At 40.0% G+C, this 17,200-nt stretch overlaps 2 protein-coding genes across 2 annotated transcripts; one reads left to right on the plus strand and one right to left on the minus strand.

The window, feature by feature from the left end:
- The first annotated feature begins 466 nt into the window (after window positions 1-466).
- LOC141700707 (uncharacterized) lies at window positions 467-916 on the plus strand. The gene has a single exon (XM_074504408.1). The coding sequence runs from the start codon at window positions 467-469 to the stop codon at window positions 914-916; it is 450 nt and encodes a 149-aa protein (XP_074360509.1).
- Window positions 917-13,180: 12,264 nt separating this feature from the next.
- On the minus strand, window positions 13,181-16,782 carry LOC141700709 (putative serine/threonine-protein kinase PIX13). The gene is made up of 6 exons (XM_074504410.1): window positions 16,449-16,782; window positions 15,837-16,168; window positions 14,525-14,660; window positions 14,278-14,420; window positions 13,828-13,951; window positions 13,181-13,743 (listed from the first exon to the last, which is right to left on the minus strand). The coding sequence occupies exons 1-6, from the start codon at window positions 16,525-16,527 to the stop codon at window positions 13,316-13,318; spliced, it is 1,242 nt and encodes a 413-aa protein (XP_074360511.1). The 5' UTR covers window positions 16,528-16,782; the 3' UTR covers window positions 13,181-13,315.
- Between the last annotated feature and the right edge of the window lie 418 nt (window positions 16,783-17,200).

Raw genomic sequence — 17,200 nt, forward strand, 5'->3', positions numbered from 1 at the left:
CCGCATCTATTGAGCATATCTTTGAGGTAAACAAGAATAGATGGCTGTTTAGAAAACCCGAGGCTCTATCATCTTGGCAAAGTAAAGACAAGAAGAAGTATTGTGAATACCACGAGTCATCCAGACACAACACACATGAGTGTCGGCAACTAAAGGATGAGATCAAAGCACTTATCAAGGAAGGATATCTTGACGAATGGGTGGTTAAGGAAGTAAGGAGACACAAGGATAGCACCAACAGAGTAAAGGAAGAAGGAGGGCGATCCTCACGGGGTCGAACAATGAAGCTCTGGAAGAAAATAAGTTCGTCAGAGACGACAGCATCCGAACAATCTATAGAGGAGATCTTAGGATAGAATGCAGCAACAGAGCCTTGGAAAGATATGCATGGGAAGCACGGTTCAGACCTCTCACAGACATTTATAGGGTGGAGACTCGACCACCCAAAGTATTCAATGGCGAGTCCATGAACATCACCTTCAGAGAAGCAGATGCCCGGTGGGTACATCACCCCCACAATGACGCACTGGTCATTTCCACCCAGACCGGGACCAAAAATATCCATAGGGCCTTCGTAGACAATGGAAGCTCGACAAACATCCTCTACTACAGCACCTTTAAAAAGATGGGGCTACCTGATCGGGATATGTCGGGAGAAGATTCGTGGGTCTATGGTTTCTCTGGCGCAGGATTTAGAGTTATGGGATCAATTCGGTTGCCATGTACCTTGGGGGAAAGTCTGTTGTCCGTGACAAAGATGCTCGAGTTCAAGGTTCTAAATCAAGAGTCATCCCACAACGTGCTGTTGGGGCGGCCTTTTCTTCGGGGAGATGAGGGTCATTACTTCGATCCACCACCTTACCATCAAGTTTCCAACCCCAAATGGTGTGGGAAGCATAAAAGGCTCTCAGTATGACTCTCGGGAATGTTACAGGCAAGCTATGAGGGGCTTTAGGAAGGGCACCCACAGCGAAGACGCATCAGATGATGACCGAGAAAAGAGCATCAAACAGCCGATCGAGGAAATTCGAGTCCATTACTATGTCGAGAAAGAAGATGAGCGCCCCTCTGAGCTACCTCCAGCAATGTTGTTTTTAGAAGACACGATCAAAATTGAAATGCTGGAAGATGAGGAAACCCCAAATGTCATAGTCCAAGCAGACTCCAATGGGGAACGGCTCGAAGGAAGATTCGATGTCTTACAGAGTCTTGGGCATGATGTGCATAAGGTAGATGCCCCTCTCCCTGAGGGCGCGCCCTTATCTTCAGAAAATTTAAAGGAAGTTGATGCCCCTGTGATACAGGGGGCGCCTTCTAAAGAAGTTGATGTTCCTCTCCGAGGGGATGCACCTTCTCTGCAAAATAATGATAATCGCGATCAGCTCGACCTAGATCCACGAATACCAATGGAAAAGATGGGGTTAGCGGAAGACACAATTGAAATCCCTATCGACGAAAAAGATCCAAGTAAGGTTCTGAGAATTAGATCTCAGTTGGCGCCAAGATTGAAAGAGGGGCTTTTAATATTTCTCTTGGCAAACCTTGATGTATTTGCGTGGAACCATTCCTGATATGATGGGAATTGACCCGGAAGTTATGTGACACCGTTTGAACATTGATCCCAAGCATAAGGGAGTCAGGCAAAAGCGGAGGGTTGTAAATAAAGAAAGGGCAGTATCCTTGGCGAAAGAAGTGGACAGACTCTTGAATGTCGGACTAATCAGGGAATCTTTCTACCCAGATTGGCTGGCAAACCCAGTGTTAGTAAGAAAACCCAACGGAAAATGGAGAACATGTGTTGATTTCACTGATCTAAACAAAGCATGCCCGAAGGATAACTTCCCTTTACCAAGAATTGACCAGTTGGTCGATGCCACGGCAGGACATATTTTGCTAAGTTTCATGGATGCATACCCTGTGTATAATCAGATTCCCATGTATGAACCTGACCAAGAGCATACCTCTTTTATCACTGATAGACGACTCTATTGTTACATTGGGATGCCGTTTGGTCTGATCAACGATGGGGCCACTTATCAAATATTGGTAAACAAAATGTTTAAGAAGCAGATTGGGAAGACAATGGAGGTATACGTGGATGATATGCTAGTAAAATCCAAGAGAGCAGAAGATCACATAACAGACTTGGCTGAGATGTTCCATATTTTGAGAAAGTATAGAATGAAGCTGAATCCACAAAAGTGTATGTTCGGCGTGGAATCGGAAAAGTTCTTGGGATTCATAGTTAACCACCGAGGAATTGAGGCGAACCCGGAAAAAATCAAGGCTCTATTGGACATGAAATCTCCCACCAACGTCAAGCAAGTACAAAGCATGACGGGAAGGATTGCGGCTTTAAATCGATTTGTCTCAAAGTCATCGGATAGGTGCAAATAATTCTTTAAGACAATCAAAGGGATGGGGAAGGATTTCGTGTGGACCTCAGATTGTGAAAAGGCTTTTTCTGAAAATCAAGGAGCAGTTGGGAAATTCTCCTATTTTGGCCAAGCCCGAAGAGGGAGAAACATTGATTCTTTATTTAGCGGTTTCAGAATATTCCGTCAGCGCGGTGTTGGTGAAGGAGGAAGCAAGCCACCAATCGCCTGTGTATTATGTAAGTAAAAGGTTGCTAGATGCAGAGACTAGATATAACAGCATGGAGAAATTGGTATACGCCCGTATCCTTGCGGCACGAAAACTAAGATCATATTTCCAAGCTCACCGAATAGAGGTTTGCACAGCTTATCCACTCCGGCATATTCTGCACAAACCTGAATCATCGGGAAGAATGTTGAAGTGGGCGATAGAGCTGGGACAAATCGATCTGGAATATTGTCCTCGTACGGCAATTAAGGGACAGGCATTGGCTGATTTCATACTTGAGTTCGACTCTGAAGTAGACAATAAGGTTGTAGTATTGGCGGAACCTTCCTCACAAGAAAATCCTCATATTGATAAAAGGGAAGAGTTCCCACACCCTTGGTGGATATTTCATGTTGACGGGGCTGTAAATAATAATGGAGCAGGAGTCGGGATTTTCTTAGTCACCCCGGAAGGGCATCATTTGATGAGTGTCATCCACTTCAAATTTTATGTCACCAACAATGATGCTGAGTATGAAGAATTGATCAATGGCCTGAAAATAGCTCGGGAAGTGGGGGTTTTGAATTTGATTGCTCGGAGTGACTCTGAGTTAGTTGTAAATCAAGTTATTAGAGGTTTCCAAGCCCGGGGACTTCGAACAGAGTTATATATGAGATGTGTGCAGCCTCTATTGGAAAATTTTGGAAGTGCCAGGCTAGAAGGTGTTCCAAGGGAGGAAAATAGTAATGTTGATGCCTTGGCAAAGATGGGGTCGCAAATGGACAACATCCAACTTGGGCAAATTCCTTTGGGAATCCAAGAGTACCCAAGTGTTCCGGAGGTGGGGGTGTTCCAGACACAGGAGATCCCGCGAGAAAATTGGATGACCCCCATTCATAACTATATTTGAACGGGAGCTTTGCCAGAAGACAAGCTACAGGCTCGACGCCTCCGCTACCAGGCTGCTAAGTATGTTGAATATGATGGGGTATTATACAAGAGAGGATTTAACCAACCATTGTTACACTGCGTGGACTTAGAAGAAGGAAATTATATCCCCGGGGAGGTGTACGAAGGGATTTGTGGCAATCACTCGGGGGGTGGTTCATTGGCATTAAAGGTCTTCAGGCAAGGATATTATTGGCCAACTATGAAAGAAGATGCCTTCAAGTTTGTTCGGGCTTGTGACCGCTGTCAACGATTCGCTAATTATTCTAATGCCCCGGCAATATTTATTACTTCATTGGTAAGTCCTTTTGTCATGTGAGGGATCGATCTGATTGGAGAGTTGCCTAAGGCCAAGGGGGGTGTGAAATATGTTGTGGTAGCTGTTGATTATTTTACTAAGTGGGCGGAAGCCATGCCACTGACCACGATCACGGAAAAGAAAGTAAAGGACTTTGTTTTCAACTCCATAGTCTGCAGGATCAGTATTCCATACAAACTCATCTCGGACAATGGAAAGCAGTTTGACAGCAAAGAATTAAGGAAGCTTTGTGAAGATTTGAACATCAAGAAAGATTTTTCCGCGGTCTATCACCCACAAAGCAATGGTCAGACAGAAGCCATAAGCAAAATCATTAAGCATACTTTGAAGGCTAAGCTGGAGGAAAAGAAAGGGGATTGGCCGGATGAGATGCCCATAGTCCTTTGGTCTTACAACACAACTCCTAGATCAACCACAGGAGATACCCCATTTTTGCTGACTTATGGGTACGAGGCTATGATTCTCGTGGAGGTAGATGTCGGATCCCTACGAAAAGACTTGTTTATTGAACTAGATGAAGCCCGAATGAACTCTCAATTAAAGCTTGCGGCATATCAGCAGAGAATTGCGAGGTATTTTAATAAGAAGGTAAAGTCCGTGCCATTCAAGTTGGGATATCTTGTGTTACGGAAGGTCATGCCAAATACCAAAATAGCTCAGCATGGAGTGCTTGGAGCTAACTGGGAGGGACCATACAAAATCAAGGCCATACTCTGGAAGGGAACCTATCACTTGGAAGATTTGGATGGCAAGCTTGTTCCCCGGGCTTGGAATGCGGAGCATTTACGAAAGTATTATCAATAGGGTGTGGCTTTGGCCCCTTCATTTTTATGATTAATTACTATATAATAGACTAGTAGCAAATAAATTCCTCCTAGCCTAGGGGGGTAGTATACATGACTACGAACCTTGGAACTAGCAGACAGATAAAATTTTCAAATAATTTTCCCATAGAGCATAGTAGCCATGGGACTGGTGTAATTTTCGCACTAGAGCGCATTATCAATAAAAAGAATAGTTGATTCAAATTGTTGTGGTTGCTTGGCATACAAACTGTAAAAAAAACTCAGGGCGCGCCCTGATAATAAAGTCCATAATATGGAAAAAGTTATTTATGATGCATTAACAGAAGATATCCATAGTATGGTATGATAACAAAACTCCATTATTGTACTAGGAGATATGACCTTTAAGCCAGAAGTTGTAAAATCTTCTATCTGGGAAAATACATGAAACCAGAGGCGCGCCCTATGGTAAGGCCTGCCCAGTTAAAAAATTGTTAATGGATGCTAAAACACAAAAGGACGCGCCCCAAAAATTCTACACTTAGCAAATCTCGTCAAAAGGATAAAGGTGTGTGGTTGAAAAAATTAAGGCAAAAACCTACAAAAAAACAAGACGCGCCCTATAGGTAAGAGGCGCCTTAACAATTTTACTCTTGAAAAGAATGTTTTTCATTGTCTTATTTATAGGGACGTGCCCTCAGTATTGATACTTAGATGAACTTTGCAGCAAAACTACTTGATAAGAAAGGTAAAGATAAATGAAACATTAAACAGAGAGTAGCAAAACAAAATATAGTCATACAACTGTGCACAACATCAAAAGAGGGCTGGCTCCTCAAAGTATTAAAAGACTTGGTTCAGACAAAGATGATAGTAAATCAGGGCGCGCCCTGATTTTTACCAGTATGAGGAATGGATCGGAGAGGAGTCGAGGGGTCAACTTCAGGTGCGTCCTTCTCAGGCTCGTCAGTGGGCGCGCCCTCAGCCTCCTCCAACCCGAGCTCGATCCTTTTTGCCTAGATCTCTTTGGCAAACTCTTTCTTGAACTCTGCCATCTCCGTATCAGTTTCTTCGCCAAACTTCTCAAACACATACTCAGGATCGTTTGTCACAAACCCTATCCTGTAGAAGTGAAAACCATTAGCGAAGGCTTCATCTGTGATGATCCTCCTCTCCTCCAGACAGCCATTCCTTTCCTGATCCTCAAGATACTCTATCCTCGCTTTTGCTTCATCCAGTTCTACATGAAGATATTCTGCCTTCTTGTTGGCAATCTCAAGCAAAGAGGTTGAGTTTGCAACTTCACCCTTGAGGAAAGTTATCTCAGAATCCTTGGCTTTGATGTCCTTGGAATGAAGGAAATCCTTGTCTTTGAGAGTATTCTTCAGAATATTATTGTCTCCCTGAAGCCTCTCCAGAAGCGCCCTCTCCTCCAAAAGCTTGTCCACCATTTGGTTAGAATGAATGAATAATTGGCAAGACGCCTTGATAGAAGCTCTAGTGGCGTCCTCCAAAGTCATGGCTTGCCATTGCTCCACTTCTTCATCTGAAACACGAAGAGAGCCAATGGGGCCAAGGTAATTCAAGGCTGTAGAGGATCCGGAGGGCGCGCCGTCAGTCCTTGGCCTTTTGGCGCGGCTTGCCTTTCAGTCAGATCAATCACCGACTTTTTTGGAATAGGAGTAGTTTGGAGGACATGAGTAGGAGAAGGAATGGAAACTTGAGCCTTGGGAGCATCTCTCTTTGGCTTTGGCTTAGGCTTGTCGCTTGGACGCGTCCTGAATGATTTAGGAATCTTGGGAGGAGCCATTTCTGCACAAGAAAAATGACAATATTAGTAAAAAAAATGGCGACAGGGCGCGCCTTAATAAAACTGCTAATAGGAGGCTCGAAAATATGCAATGAAAGAGATACAAAAATAAAGCAAGGACTAAATGCATGGTATAAAAACCTTAGAATAAAAACAAGGACAATAGAAAAGGAGCTAAGGCACGTCCTAAACAAGGGATATCAAATTAATAAATGGACAAATATGATATGCAATGTTGCAACTAGCATTTGCTGTTATAAACGAGGGGCGCGCCCATAGTGGAGGACGCGCCATAAAGACCTAAGATAACCAAACTGAGGGAATTTTGTCTTGAAAAGAACTATCTTCCACTTCCTCATCCTCTTCATCACCTTCCTCATCACTATCTAGGTCCATAGCACGAGAAACTGGGGCACCTTTTCTAAATCTTACAAACTTACGCTTTACCCCCACTTGGTCAGAAAGGATTCCAACTCGCATCAGGTTGGTCCTGGTGACCAAGGTCTTCAGGTTCCATCTTTCAGCGGCCACTCTAAGAAGGTGAAAGGCATATGTCATAGCCTATTTGTTTATTCGAGGATTTAACTCAACTTAAATAAGAATGTAACAAGTAAATAGTGGATCTACCGTCAAAGAGATCTCTCAAAGTAACATCTGTCAAAAGATTCAGAAACAAGGTTCATCTACAGACTTGAGGAATTACTTCACTGGAAGAAGTTCAAGAAATTGATCAAGCCTCAGTGATATAAATCAAGATTGTGGATTTAATCAAGTGACAGAGATCTTGTCAGGGTATCAAATAGTTACAGGGATTTAATCTGAAGAAAATCAAGATTATCAAAGTCAAGACATGAAGAAACGTCACGAAAGTTAGTCACTCATGAACCAGACAGTACATCGAGTGTCAACATTGAAATGGTGGAACTGATTCATAATTGACAGTGATTTTCAGAAGATTTTCAGAAGAATGGTTGTTATTCAAGAGTAGTATTATTTCCCTATTAAATTAATTAAGTCATATAATTTAATTAAGAAAATAAATTAAATCTGCAAAGATTAATTTATTGATTAATTGAATTAATTGATTAATTAATTTTGAATTAATATTAAGAATTTTCTGAATTATAATTGAATTAAAATCAGTTTTAATTCAGTAAGACAATTGAAATTGAACTGGAACGACAATCTGGATTGTCATACCGATTGTCATGCCAGGCCATTCCTGATTGTCTCACCGAAAGTTCTATTGGGAGGAGATAGTCTTGCCAGTTCAGTTTGATAGTCTTGCTAATTCAACAGATAGTCATACTGATTGTCATGCTAGTACAGCAGATTATCATACCGATTGTCTTGCTAGTTCAACAGATTGTCTCACCGATTGTCTTGCTAGTTCAAGTGGATTCTGTTGATTGATTTATTTAAAAGACAGAAGCAGCAGAAGACAAAAGAGATATATTACAAGTCAACAACTCAAGAACAAAAACAACAGCAGCCGACTAAACATTTCATCTCTCAGTGCTGCAAATTCAAGATCAAAATTTTCTAGTTTTATAGTTAAATTCAAACCACTAGAAATCATTCTCTTGTTCTTGTGTAACTATCTAGCGGATCAAAATCCCTAGAACTTAATCTCAAATTGCGTTTAGCATTTGATTCTTTTTATTGCAAAAATAGAAAAAGTGCATGTCGAATTTATTCTAGATTTGTGATAATTAATTTGAGATTAATCCCTTATAATCGATACCGTTGTTGTAACACCTTTCAAGTTTAATAATATTTTTATTTAACTTGAATTTTGTTTCAATTTTTATTCCGCACTAAATTCGATTAAACGGTATAGTTTGTATTCAACCCCCCTTCCACAAACACATTGAGACCTAACAGAAGGGCTTTTGCTCGCCTTTTGGGCGCTCCTTCAAGAGTTCTCATCACTGGCTTGACTGAGTAAATGAAATGTTATGAGAGGTAGAAAATAAGTGTAAGCTAAGGAAAAGAAAACTAAGGAGGCGCGCCCTTACTTGGAGATGTGTTAAATCTAATTCTCATCCTAGGAACGTCATACAGATAGAAGAAATTTTCCTTCCAGCCTTTCTCATGGCTAAGCTTTCCAGAAGAGAAACCCTTTTTGTTATGTTGTTTGTCCGCAACCAAATAATAGTATCCATGGTCAGACTTTCTTAGGCTGAAGAAGTAGCTCACTTCGGCCATTGAAGGTTGGGGGAAGCCCAAATCTGTGTAGAGGACGAATAAGGCGAGGACAAATTTTTAGCTGTTGGGATAAAGTTGTAGTGGGGCTACGTCGTATAACTCAATCACCTCTCTAAGAAAAGGGTGTAGGGGCGCGCCCACTCCAAGTGAAACCAGCTTAGGACTGTTACCATTCTGGGAATCCTAAAATTCTTTCCATAGTTAAAAATATGGGGTCGCATCATGCTAAGAGGACGCGCTCATATACCCTCCATATCATAGTAATCCATGAGCCACCCTAACTGTTCATCTGAGCAGGCTGAAGGGAGTCCAACACAGAATAGCTTCCCATGCTCCTTCCTAAAACATTTCTTCACGACTTCAGTGCATGGTTCAAATTCATTCCAGTCAAAGTCCAATTCACTATCAGAAACTTCCCAGTGTTGGAAAGGGATAGGAGAAGGCTCAGGGGAAGTAGAGAACTAGAGGGTGTCCTCATCAAAAAAGTTGCTCTCATCATGGAGAGGCGAGGAGTTTTCTTCAGATGTGCCCCCTGATTGTTGGGAGGAGGGCGCACCCTGAGATTATTGAGGAGAAGGGCTTGGAGAAACAGCTCTGTAAGAGACCTTAGATGGCCCTGCCCCAACATTGATACCGATTTCAACACCCCTATACCTGTCCGCATTCAAGCTCTCTAGCCAATCATCATCATCCAACTTTGTGCTGACAAGAGGTGGGGATCTTTCTTTTTGGATCAGCTTCTGCTTACCTCTCATTTGGCTAATAGGAATATGGTCTTGGGAGTCGTTTGATGATTCGGCCATTATATCACTAACCTTGAATTCTTCGATAAGGCGCGCCTCTTACTCTAGAAAGTGGGGAGTCCTGTGCGTGTCTGGGAAGTCTGGCTCAAAGAAATAGGCGGAGGAGAGTAGATTTCTAGCTTAGTAAGAAAATCCTTAAAAGGATGAAAATGTGAGGACGCACCCTCGTCTTCCAGCTGTCAAGAAAACCAAAAAATATTGAGGGCGCGCCCAAGTCGAAAGAATGGAAGAGGAAAATATAAAGGAAACAAACAAGTAATGAAGGGCTTGAGAAAATGGTATTTCCTGTGTTAGAGGTGACCTATGTCGACCTCCTTCCAGGGCGCGTCCTATGTTAAGAATGCGCGTTTTATCAAGTATAAGACCCATTAAGTCTATTATAAAGGTTAAAGATTAAGATGTTGAGAGATTATATTACAATGACACTACTGGTAATAAAGAGGGAAGACGCGCCTCGTACGAATGTAAGAGCACACCTTAAGCAGGTCTCACAATATATATGCTCTTAAATTTAATTAAAATTAAAGGGCAAACGGTTGGAATTCTCATAAACAAGAATTTAAAAATTTTACCAAACGATTTTGGATCTAAATCGCAGAAATTCAAATATACACACATATATACACACAGATACATATAAATAGAGGATGAACTATGAATGAAAAGTTAAAAAGATAATATGACATGCAGTATGATTTACTTGATGAAAACCTGAAATGAAAAAAGCTTTACATACCTTTTCAATTGGAGAAGAAGATTAACCGAAAAAATCGAAGAAATGGTGAAGTTAATACCGATTTTGAGCAAATGTATCTCTCGCCGGTATGGTGGTGTTTGGAAGAGAGTAAAGTAAGAGAGAGAGAGTAAAAGTAAAAAGTAAAAGAGAGGATGTGACTGGTATTTATAGCTGAGAAAGTGACATCTTTTAAAACAAATCACATCAATCATGTCGGGCACGATTTATGAATAATTAGGGGAACCGTTTCAAATCGTTTAAAATTTCATGACGCGCCCTCTAGAAGGCGCGCCTTATTTGACTATTACAGTGATTTGAATAATTGGAACTTTAAAAGCACGCCCTGTTCATGGCGCGCCCTGAAAAATAGTATTGATAAATTGTTTATACAAATTTTGATAAAGATGGGTAAGAAATTCCAATCCCATTTTCAATGACATATGGAATTTGGGGGTAGTTGTTATGCCCAAAAATTGACATAAACAATTTTCAGATTGAGATTATTAAAATAGTCGAAATTGAGTAACAAACGCCTAAAATTAAGGATCGGATAAGATTGCTTTCCTTGTGGAAGCAAAATAAGCGTGCCCTATGTGTAGGTAGGACGCTCCCTACATTGTGGATGGCTGATGAAAAAGTTGCTATAAATACACCCCATGTATGAGGAGGCGCGCCCTCATCATAGAGAGGAGGCGCGCCCAATTACTTGGTAAGAGGGTGAGGAAATCTCTGGCAGATGTTCACTAATGATGAATCTTAGGACGCGCCCTAAGTGAGTAAGATGTCTTGAAAAGGGCTTTAACATGGATGCTTGGATGGATTCCTTTGATGATTCGAGGAAGAGAGAGATTATTATTACTAACCTATTTGGTGCAGCTGTTCCCGTTCCTGTTGCTGGAGTTGCTAATAAAGGTACTTTATTGAAGAATTCCTTTCTGTAGCACATCTACAGGAAGACGGTGTCCGTGGTCAGAGACCTCCAGGGGTATGCCTGAACGGAAGGCCTCCTCCTGTAGTCAATGAGTGTCCTCATTGGGGATGTGGGGTAAATTATGGTGTGTGCTTTGGGAGTTTTGTCTCTGTAGTCAACCGGTTGTCCTCGTTGGGATACTTCGGAGTATCCTGCACTTTGCACCCAAAAACTTGGGATAAGTTGTCCTGTAATCTGGTAGGGGCTCCTTATCGGGGGGCAAGGATGCGTCCAACATTTGGGGTGAACCACGGCTATACATGCGTCCACAGATTAGAGAAACAGCTGGTAGCGGAGGGTTATCCTTGGCCAGGGAGATGCCTTATATGTGAAGTCTCGAAGCCATGGACGAGCCTCGGGCCTTTGTGGTTGGGCCTCATCGGCGGACATTCCTAAAGCTAGTAGAAGACGGTTTCCAATGAGTTTTCCACTGGGACTCGGGACAAGAGATCTAAGCCCATTAGGTTTTTTGTTCCCCAGGAACTACATTGGTTTGATTCCCTATAAATAGGGATACGTAGGCAAATTGTAAGGGGTCAGAAGCGAGAGCGCAAAGGAGGCACCACTCACCCTAAGCAATCTCAGCCACCAATAACCACCACCACTAAACACTGTTCATCGAATCCACCGATTATTGTTCACGTTTCCGACGAAGAAACACCGTCACAGATCTTATTTCCGGCCACGAACCTCAGACTTTATTACTCCCAAATTTCTCCGTCAACCAAAAAATATAAAATAAATGTAAATATTCTATTTTAGAATGACCTTATGCTGCAGTCTGCAATTATCACTCTTGAATCTAATAAATGTTAACAAATTCAGACATTCGAAACCAATCAAATTATCAACCAAACAATAGACAAACTTTATGAAAACAATTCTACATTTACATATTCTGGAACTGAAAAGTTTATAAATTTACTCTTGAGTTTTTTTTTTCTTTTATCATTAGAAATGGAGATTCAACAGGTAACAGTTAATGTAGTGAGTGAGTACTGCAATTTCTCTATTAATAATATATGTCAAAGCACAATGGTGGCGATTACAGGAGTGTAAATGTTCTTACTCCGAGAACACACGTGTACCTGTAAACCTCTACTTAGATCAACACACGAATTCAAACGATACTACATTTCATTTATCTCCCCAGTGGTGCATTTGCATGCATGATTTGGAGTCAACAGGATCACTTGTTTTGCTCTAGTAGAAACCATCAGCTGTTACTTGCCAATAACACGTATTAGATTTTATTTTGGGGAACAAAAATTTGTCTTCATACACACTGCAATAGTGTCTTCCCCACACCTGATTATATACATCAAACACCGCCTCCTTTCCATTCCCGTCAAAATGACAAAAATATGAAGTATTTCCGAAAAACCAAAAACGCCCAAATTCCCAACTATAGGCTTGCTTGATTCGGATACAGTGTATAGTATCCTAAATTTGTGCTTTTTTAGTTTTAAGACTGTTATAACATGGAGTCGGATCTTTATTTCCTGAAGTGCCTGGTTGAACTTCCAGACATGTTAAACAACATTCCGTGCATATTTGATTGCATCTTTTTGAATAGGAAGTCTCTGAGCATCGGGATTCACATTTACTTGGAACATTCTGCAATCAAATTGCAGAATCACAAATTCATAAGGATGTGCTAAAGAGCTATACTAATTACCGACCATTTTTTTCAAATGATCTTGCCTTTGATTGATTTAGATAGTAGCTCAGTAGTTGCTACTTTTTCTAATTGCTATATGGGACATTTGAATCAATTAGCTTTGGATAATCACTCAATAATTCTTAACAAAAAATTTTGCAGTCATGAATCACCGATAACAAAAAGAGATCCACTGCTAAACCCTTACTTGTTCACTGTCCATGTTGAACAATGAAGGTTCTGCTGTAGAACCCGACTATCTCAGGCATGTTACCTGAGATGTTATCTCGTGTTCCTTATTCTCTATATATACGCATTATCTTAGCATCCTAATCTGTGTCGTTAACCAATCAAGACAATAACACGTACAAGTAACTTCTATAGATAATTAAATATTCTACATATAATCTTCACGCTATACACATTACTCTTAACAATTCCTTTGCTCATCATGCCAAAGTCTAATGGCATACGTAAACTACCTCGTTGGAAGCTAAACCACTCGATTTCTGTTTTGTCTTGTGTGATGTGGAGACTGATAAGTCACAGAATTTTGTCCATTTCTTGAAACTATATGCTGCGAAGAACGAACTCTAGGTGGCCTTGGTTTTTCATTAACAGCTTCAACTCGTTCCAGCATCTCCACCACTTGTTTCATCCCTGGCCTAGTTTTTTGTTCAGTTGCAAGGCATGTCAGAGCTAGCTGAGCAATTAACACAACACCTCTAGAAGGGTACTTCCCTTCCAACCTCGAGTCCATTATGTTCTTCATTTTACGTTTATCTGACAAGTAAGGTTTTATCCAGTCAACTAGGTTATGTTGGGCACTAGGACGATTTGTGTCTAGTGCTCGCAAGCCTGTTAGCATCTCCACCAACACAACACCAAAACCATAGACATCACTCTTCACATACAAATGCCCTGTCAAAATATCTAAAATGTTAGGTTGTTAACTCCAATTAAAACTAACAGGCGAGGTATTAAAACTCAAAAGGGCTAGACTACCTGTAGCCATATACTCAGGAGCAGCATAGCCATACGTTCCCATAACCCGTGTCGTTACATGTGATTTACTAGCTGAAGGACCGATCTTTGCCAAGCCAAAGTCTGATAATTTGGCATTATAGGACTGGAAAAAACAGCAGAAAAATTGTTGATTAGATACAGAAGACTTTCTATTTAATTAATAAGTAAATTACAGTCAGTGCAGGCAAAGAACAAATATATAAAATGTAATCTGCCCAGCTAGAGCAGAAGAAACAAGAATTTGGTACAGCTATGATGTTAACTCGATAGTAATATCAATATTACAATTTGTCTTGCAATTATATCTATATATTTATTATTTGGATGTACTTAAATTAATTTTCTGACTTTTTGACCCGAGTAATTGGTTTTAATGGTTATGCCCCTGTTGGCACCTACAAACCAACCTACTGTACTAGTTATACTTACCCCATCCAGTAAAATATTTGAGGCTTTGAAGTCTCTATATATTATCTTTTTTTCTGCTGCGTGTAAGAATGCCAGACCTCGAGCAGCTCCAATCAGAATCTTTAAGCGTATTTCCCATGGAAGTGGCTGCACAGAGGATCCTCCTGCTCAGTGTAGAAGACAATGAGATTGTCATACTCTGGTTAAAGACACAGAGGCCGACTTACTACTGCCTATTCTTGCACATCTGCAAAAACTTAACACTTACTTCCAAAAAGGTGGTTCTCCAAGCTCCCTTTTTGCATAAATTCATAGACAAGAAGTAGCTCTTTGTCCTCCCAGCAGTATCCCACCAGTTTAACAAGATTTGGATGAGAAAGGCGTCCTAAGAAGTTCACCTCAGACTGAAAAAATAGCAAAAATTTAGTTGCAGCAGAAGTAATGATTTAAAGATCTAAAACTCTATCACCAAACTGGACGGGGAATTAAAGTGAGAATCATCGTCATGACTAACTAATAAAGACAAATTTATAACTGTAACGTTTGTAAGATAAACTGCAGCTTTTACGTTAATTTTGTACAGCTTTCACAAAAAAGTAACGAGTATTTAAAGTGATTCAAGGAACTGAATTTCTCTACTTACTTCTGTCTGTAGCTGACGTCAGATGGTATACAACAAACAAAACAAGAGGATGGACAAAAAAAGTACCAATAGCTAAAAAGGTAGATTTTGAATTGTTTCCATTTTTCGACCCTATATCATCTGAACTAATACACAAACTAGAGAATGTACTAAAAGCACCTTTTGAACATGAATTTCACTTCAAAATAATTCAGTATGATCTCAATGTTCAAATGTAAAGTCTAAAGGTGAAGATAGGTAAATAGAGCAATATTTGGTTATCGTTCATTGTTATATAGCAAAGGATAAGAACCATCCTAAGAAGTTAAACCCTGAAAATTGCTGAAATGACTTTTACAAGTGATCAAGAAGAACTTCTACACCAAAGTTTGTATTCTGAGAGATAAGATTCAGTAGTTGAGTATGTCATGGAAAGAAAATTTGTTTCAGCCCTGATTATAATTCCCAACTAGAGGATTTTCTTCTTTTTTACGGTTTTTCTGTGGTGTGCCCATGAGCACACAATAAGGAGTTAGGTGTCAAATTTTGATTGGTTGCTTTCTAATAAAAATGATGGACTCCCCTGCATGCACAAAAACCCAACCACTTAAAATTACTCAACTCATACAATAATCATTGGAGAGGGTTCTTTATATCTAAAAGAGTGCTCATAATATACCGATAAAATCATCATAAGCGTGTTCAGCAAATATTAAAATTATTACAAGAGCATTATCAACTTTTTGAAAAAAGCCTCTATTTTGATAATGCTTACGACAATAAAACTTTAAGTATATACATAGATTGCAACATCTGAACCCATAATAATGATATGAAAACCTGATTCTAGTACTAAATGAGCTAAAAGCATGAGTGCACGTAGACAGATATCTATGACATATTTGTGAAAACACGAGTTTTCATTTCAAATTAGTATAGATAGAACAGTGTGTATTACCTGCCACTCCTCATAGCCTTGCATACTCTCAGAATTTAATTTCTTAACAGCAATGACAGAACCAATTCCACTCCTCGACGAACCTCCCTTATCATCCAGCCATCCCTTGTGGACTTTCCCAAAGCCGCCTTCTCCCAAGACAGTGTCATTTCTGAAATTCTTGGTTGCAATCTTTAGTTCTGCATAAGTGAACACCCTCAAATTAGGAGTTGGCAATATCTGACCACTAGGACACACCTCTGACCCTCCGCTTGATGCCGAGAACTGGCTGTTCCCAGAAACATTGCTGCCTCCTGAAGATGTTGTGTTGCTGATTGTCTGTGATATACCTCCTAAAACATAAAATTTACAGCAAATCAAGAAAAATCCAAGGAATCTTATCATCATCAACTAGAATCTAATGAACAAAGTTGATTACATATTAACATGTTGTAATTCAAAATCTTAAATTGTTATAACACTTCCAAATTATGATCAAGATCAAAATCAAAGTAAAAAAGACAGAGACTTTACAGCTAAACAAGAGTTACATAATTATGAGACTGTTATAAGAATCATTAGACATGTATGAATTAGCCAAAAGGAAGTCAGAAAGTAATAATTGTGTGGTACCTGAACTGATGGGGCCTGTGGAATATGGAGTCTGATTGACAGAAGAAGAAGCAGAAGAAGAACCCCAGCAATTACCCATATTTAATCTTGATTCTTGATGTTAGCTAATTAAAATTATATGTAGAACCAGATGTGATCAAGTTCTAATTTTTCACTTGATTTTGGTGAAGGGCCTGCAGAAGCTATAGGATGGTGCTTGGTGAACTTTGTTTACCATTGACTTGTGAGATTCATTTTGTTATGCAAATTCCTGCGGTTGGTTGTTTATAGTATGTCATGATGTGTACATAATGTGAACGTATACTATACACGTATAACTAAAGTCAGGTCAAAGTGTCATGTTTGCGATACCAAGTTTTTAGTCAACCTCATTTTCCCCTTACTCAACCCCCCCCCCCCCCCCCTGGCTAGTGGCTCCTCTTCACATTCGAAACAGAAAGGTTAAAAGAAAATGCACTGCTTCCAAGCTGAACTTTAAACCAAAGTTATATTTTGACTTTATTGTAAGTAAATCAGCATGAGGACAATGTGTCAATATCTATCACACGCAAACTCTATTATCTTGTCGACCTTTTGCTCCCATTCACTTTGTGGAGATGCAAATTTATGTTTAACTATAGTATAATTAAAAACTTTGAAAAGCGGTAATTGAACTCGGTCTACAAAGTATAAAACTATTTGTATTTTGGAACAATAGCATCTCAAGCACCCTCTATTTGACTACGAAAGTACACATATACTAAAGATTTGAA

This window comes from Apium graveolens, unplaced genomic scaffold (assembly GCF_009905375.1).
Source record: "Apium graveolens cultivar Ventura unplaced genomic scaffold, ASM990537v1 ctg2796, whole genome shotgun sequence".
NCBI classification, from domain to species: domain Eukaryota; kingdom Viridiplantae; phylum Streptophyta; class Magnoliopsida; order Apiales; family Apiaceae; genus Apium; species Apium graveolens.

Excerpts from the sequence above, each read along its gene's own strand:
- LOC141700707 (XM_074504408.1), top strand. The coding sequence starts at position 467 with ATGAACATCACCTTCAGAGAAGCAGATGCCCGGTGGGTACATCACCCC.
- LOC141700709 (XM_074504410.1), bottom strand. The coding sequence starts at position 16,527 with ATGGGTAATTGCTGGGGTTCTTCTTCTGCTTCTTCTTCTGTCAATCAG. Across the intron at positions 16,169-16,448 it reads CACAGGCCCCATCAGTTCAG|GAGGTATATCACAGACAATC; the intron begins GTACCACACAAT and ends TTTATGTTTTAG. Across the intron at positions 14,661-15,836 it reads AAGGCTATGAGGAGTGGCAG|TCTGAGGTGAACTTCTTAGG; the intron begins GTAATACACACT and ends CTATTTTTTCAG.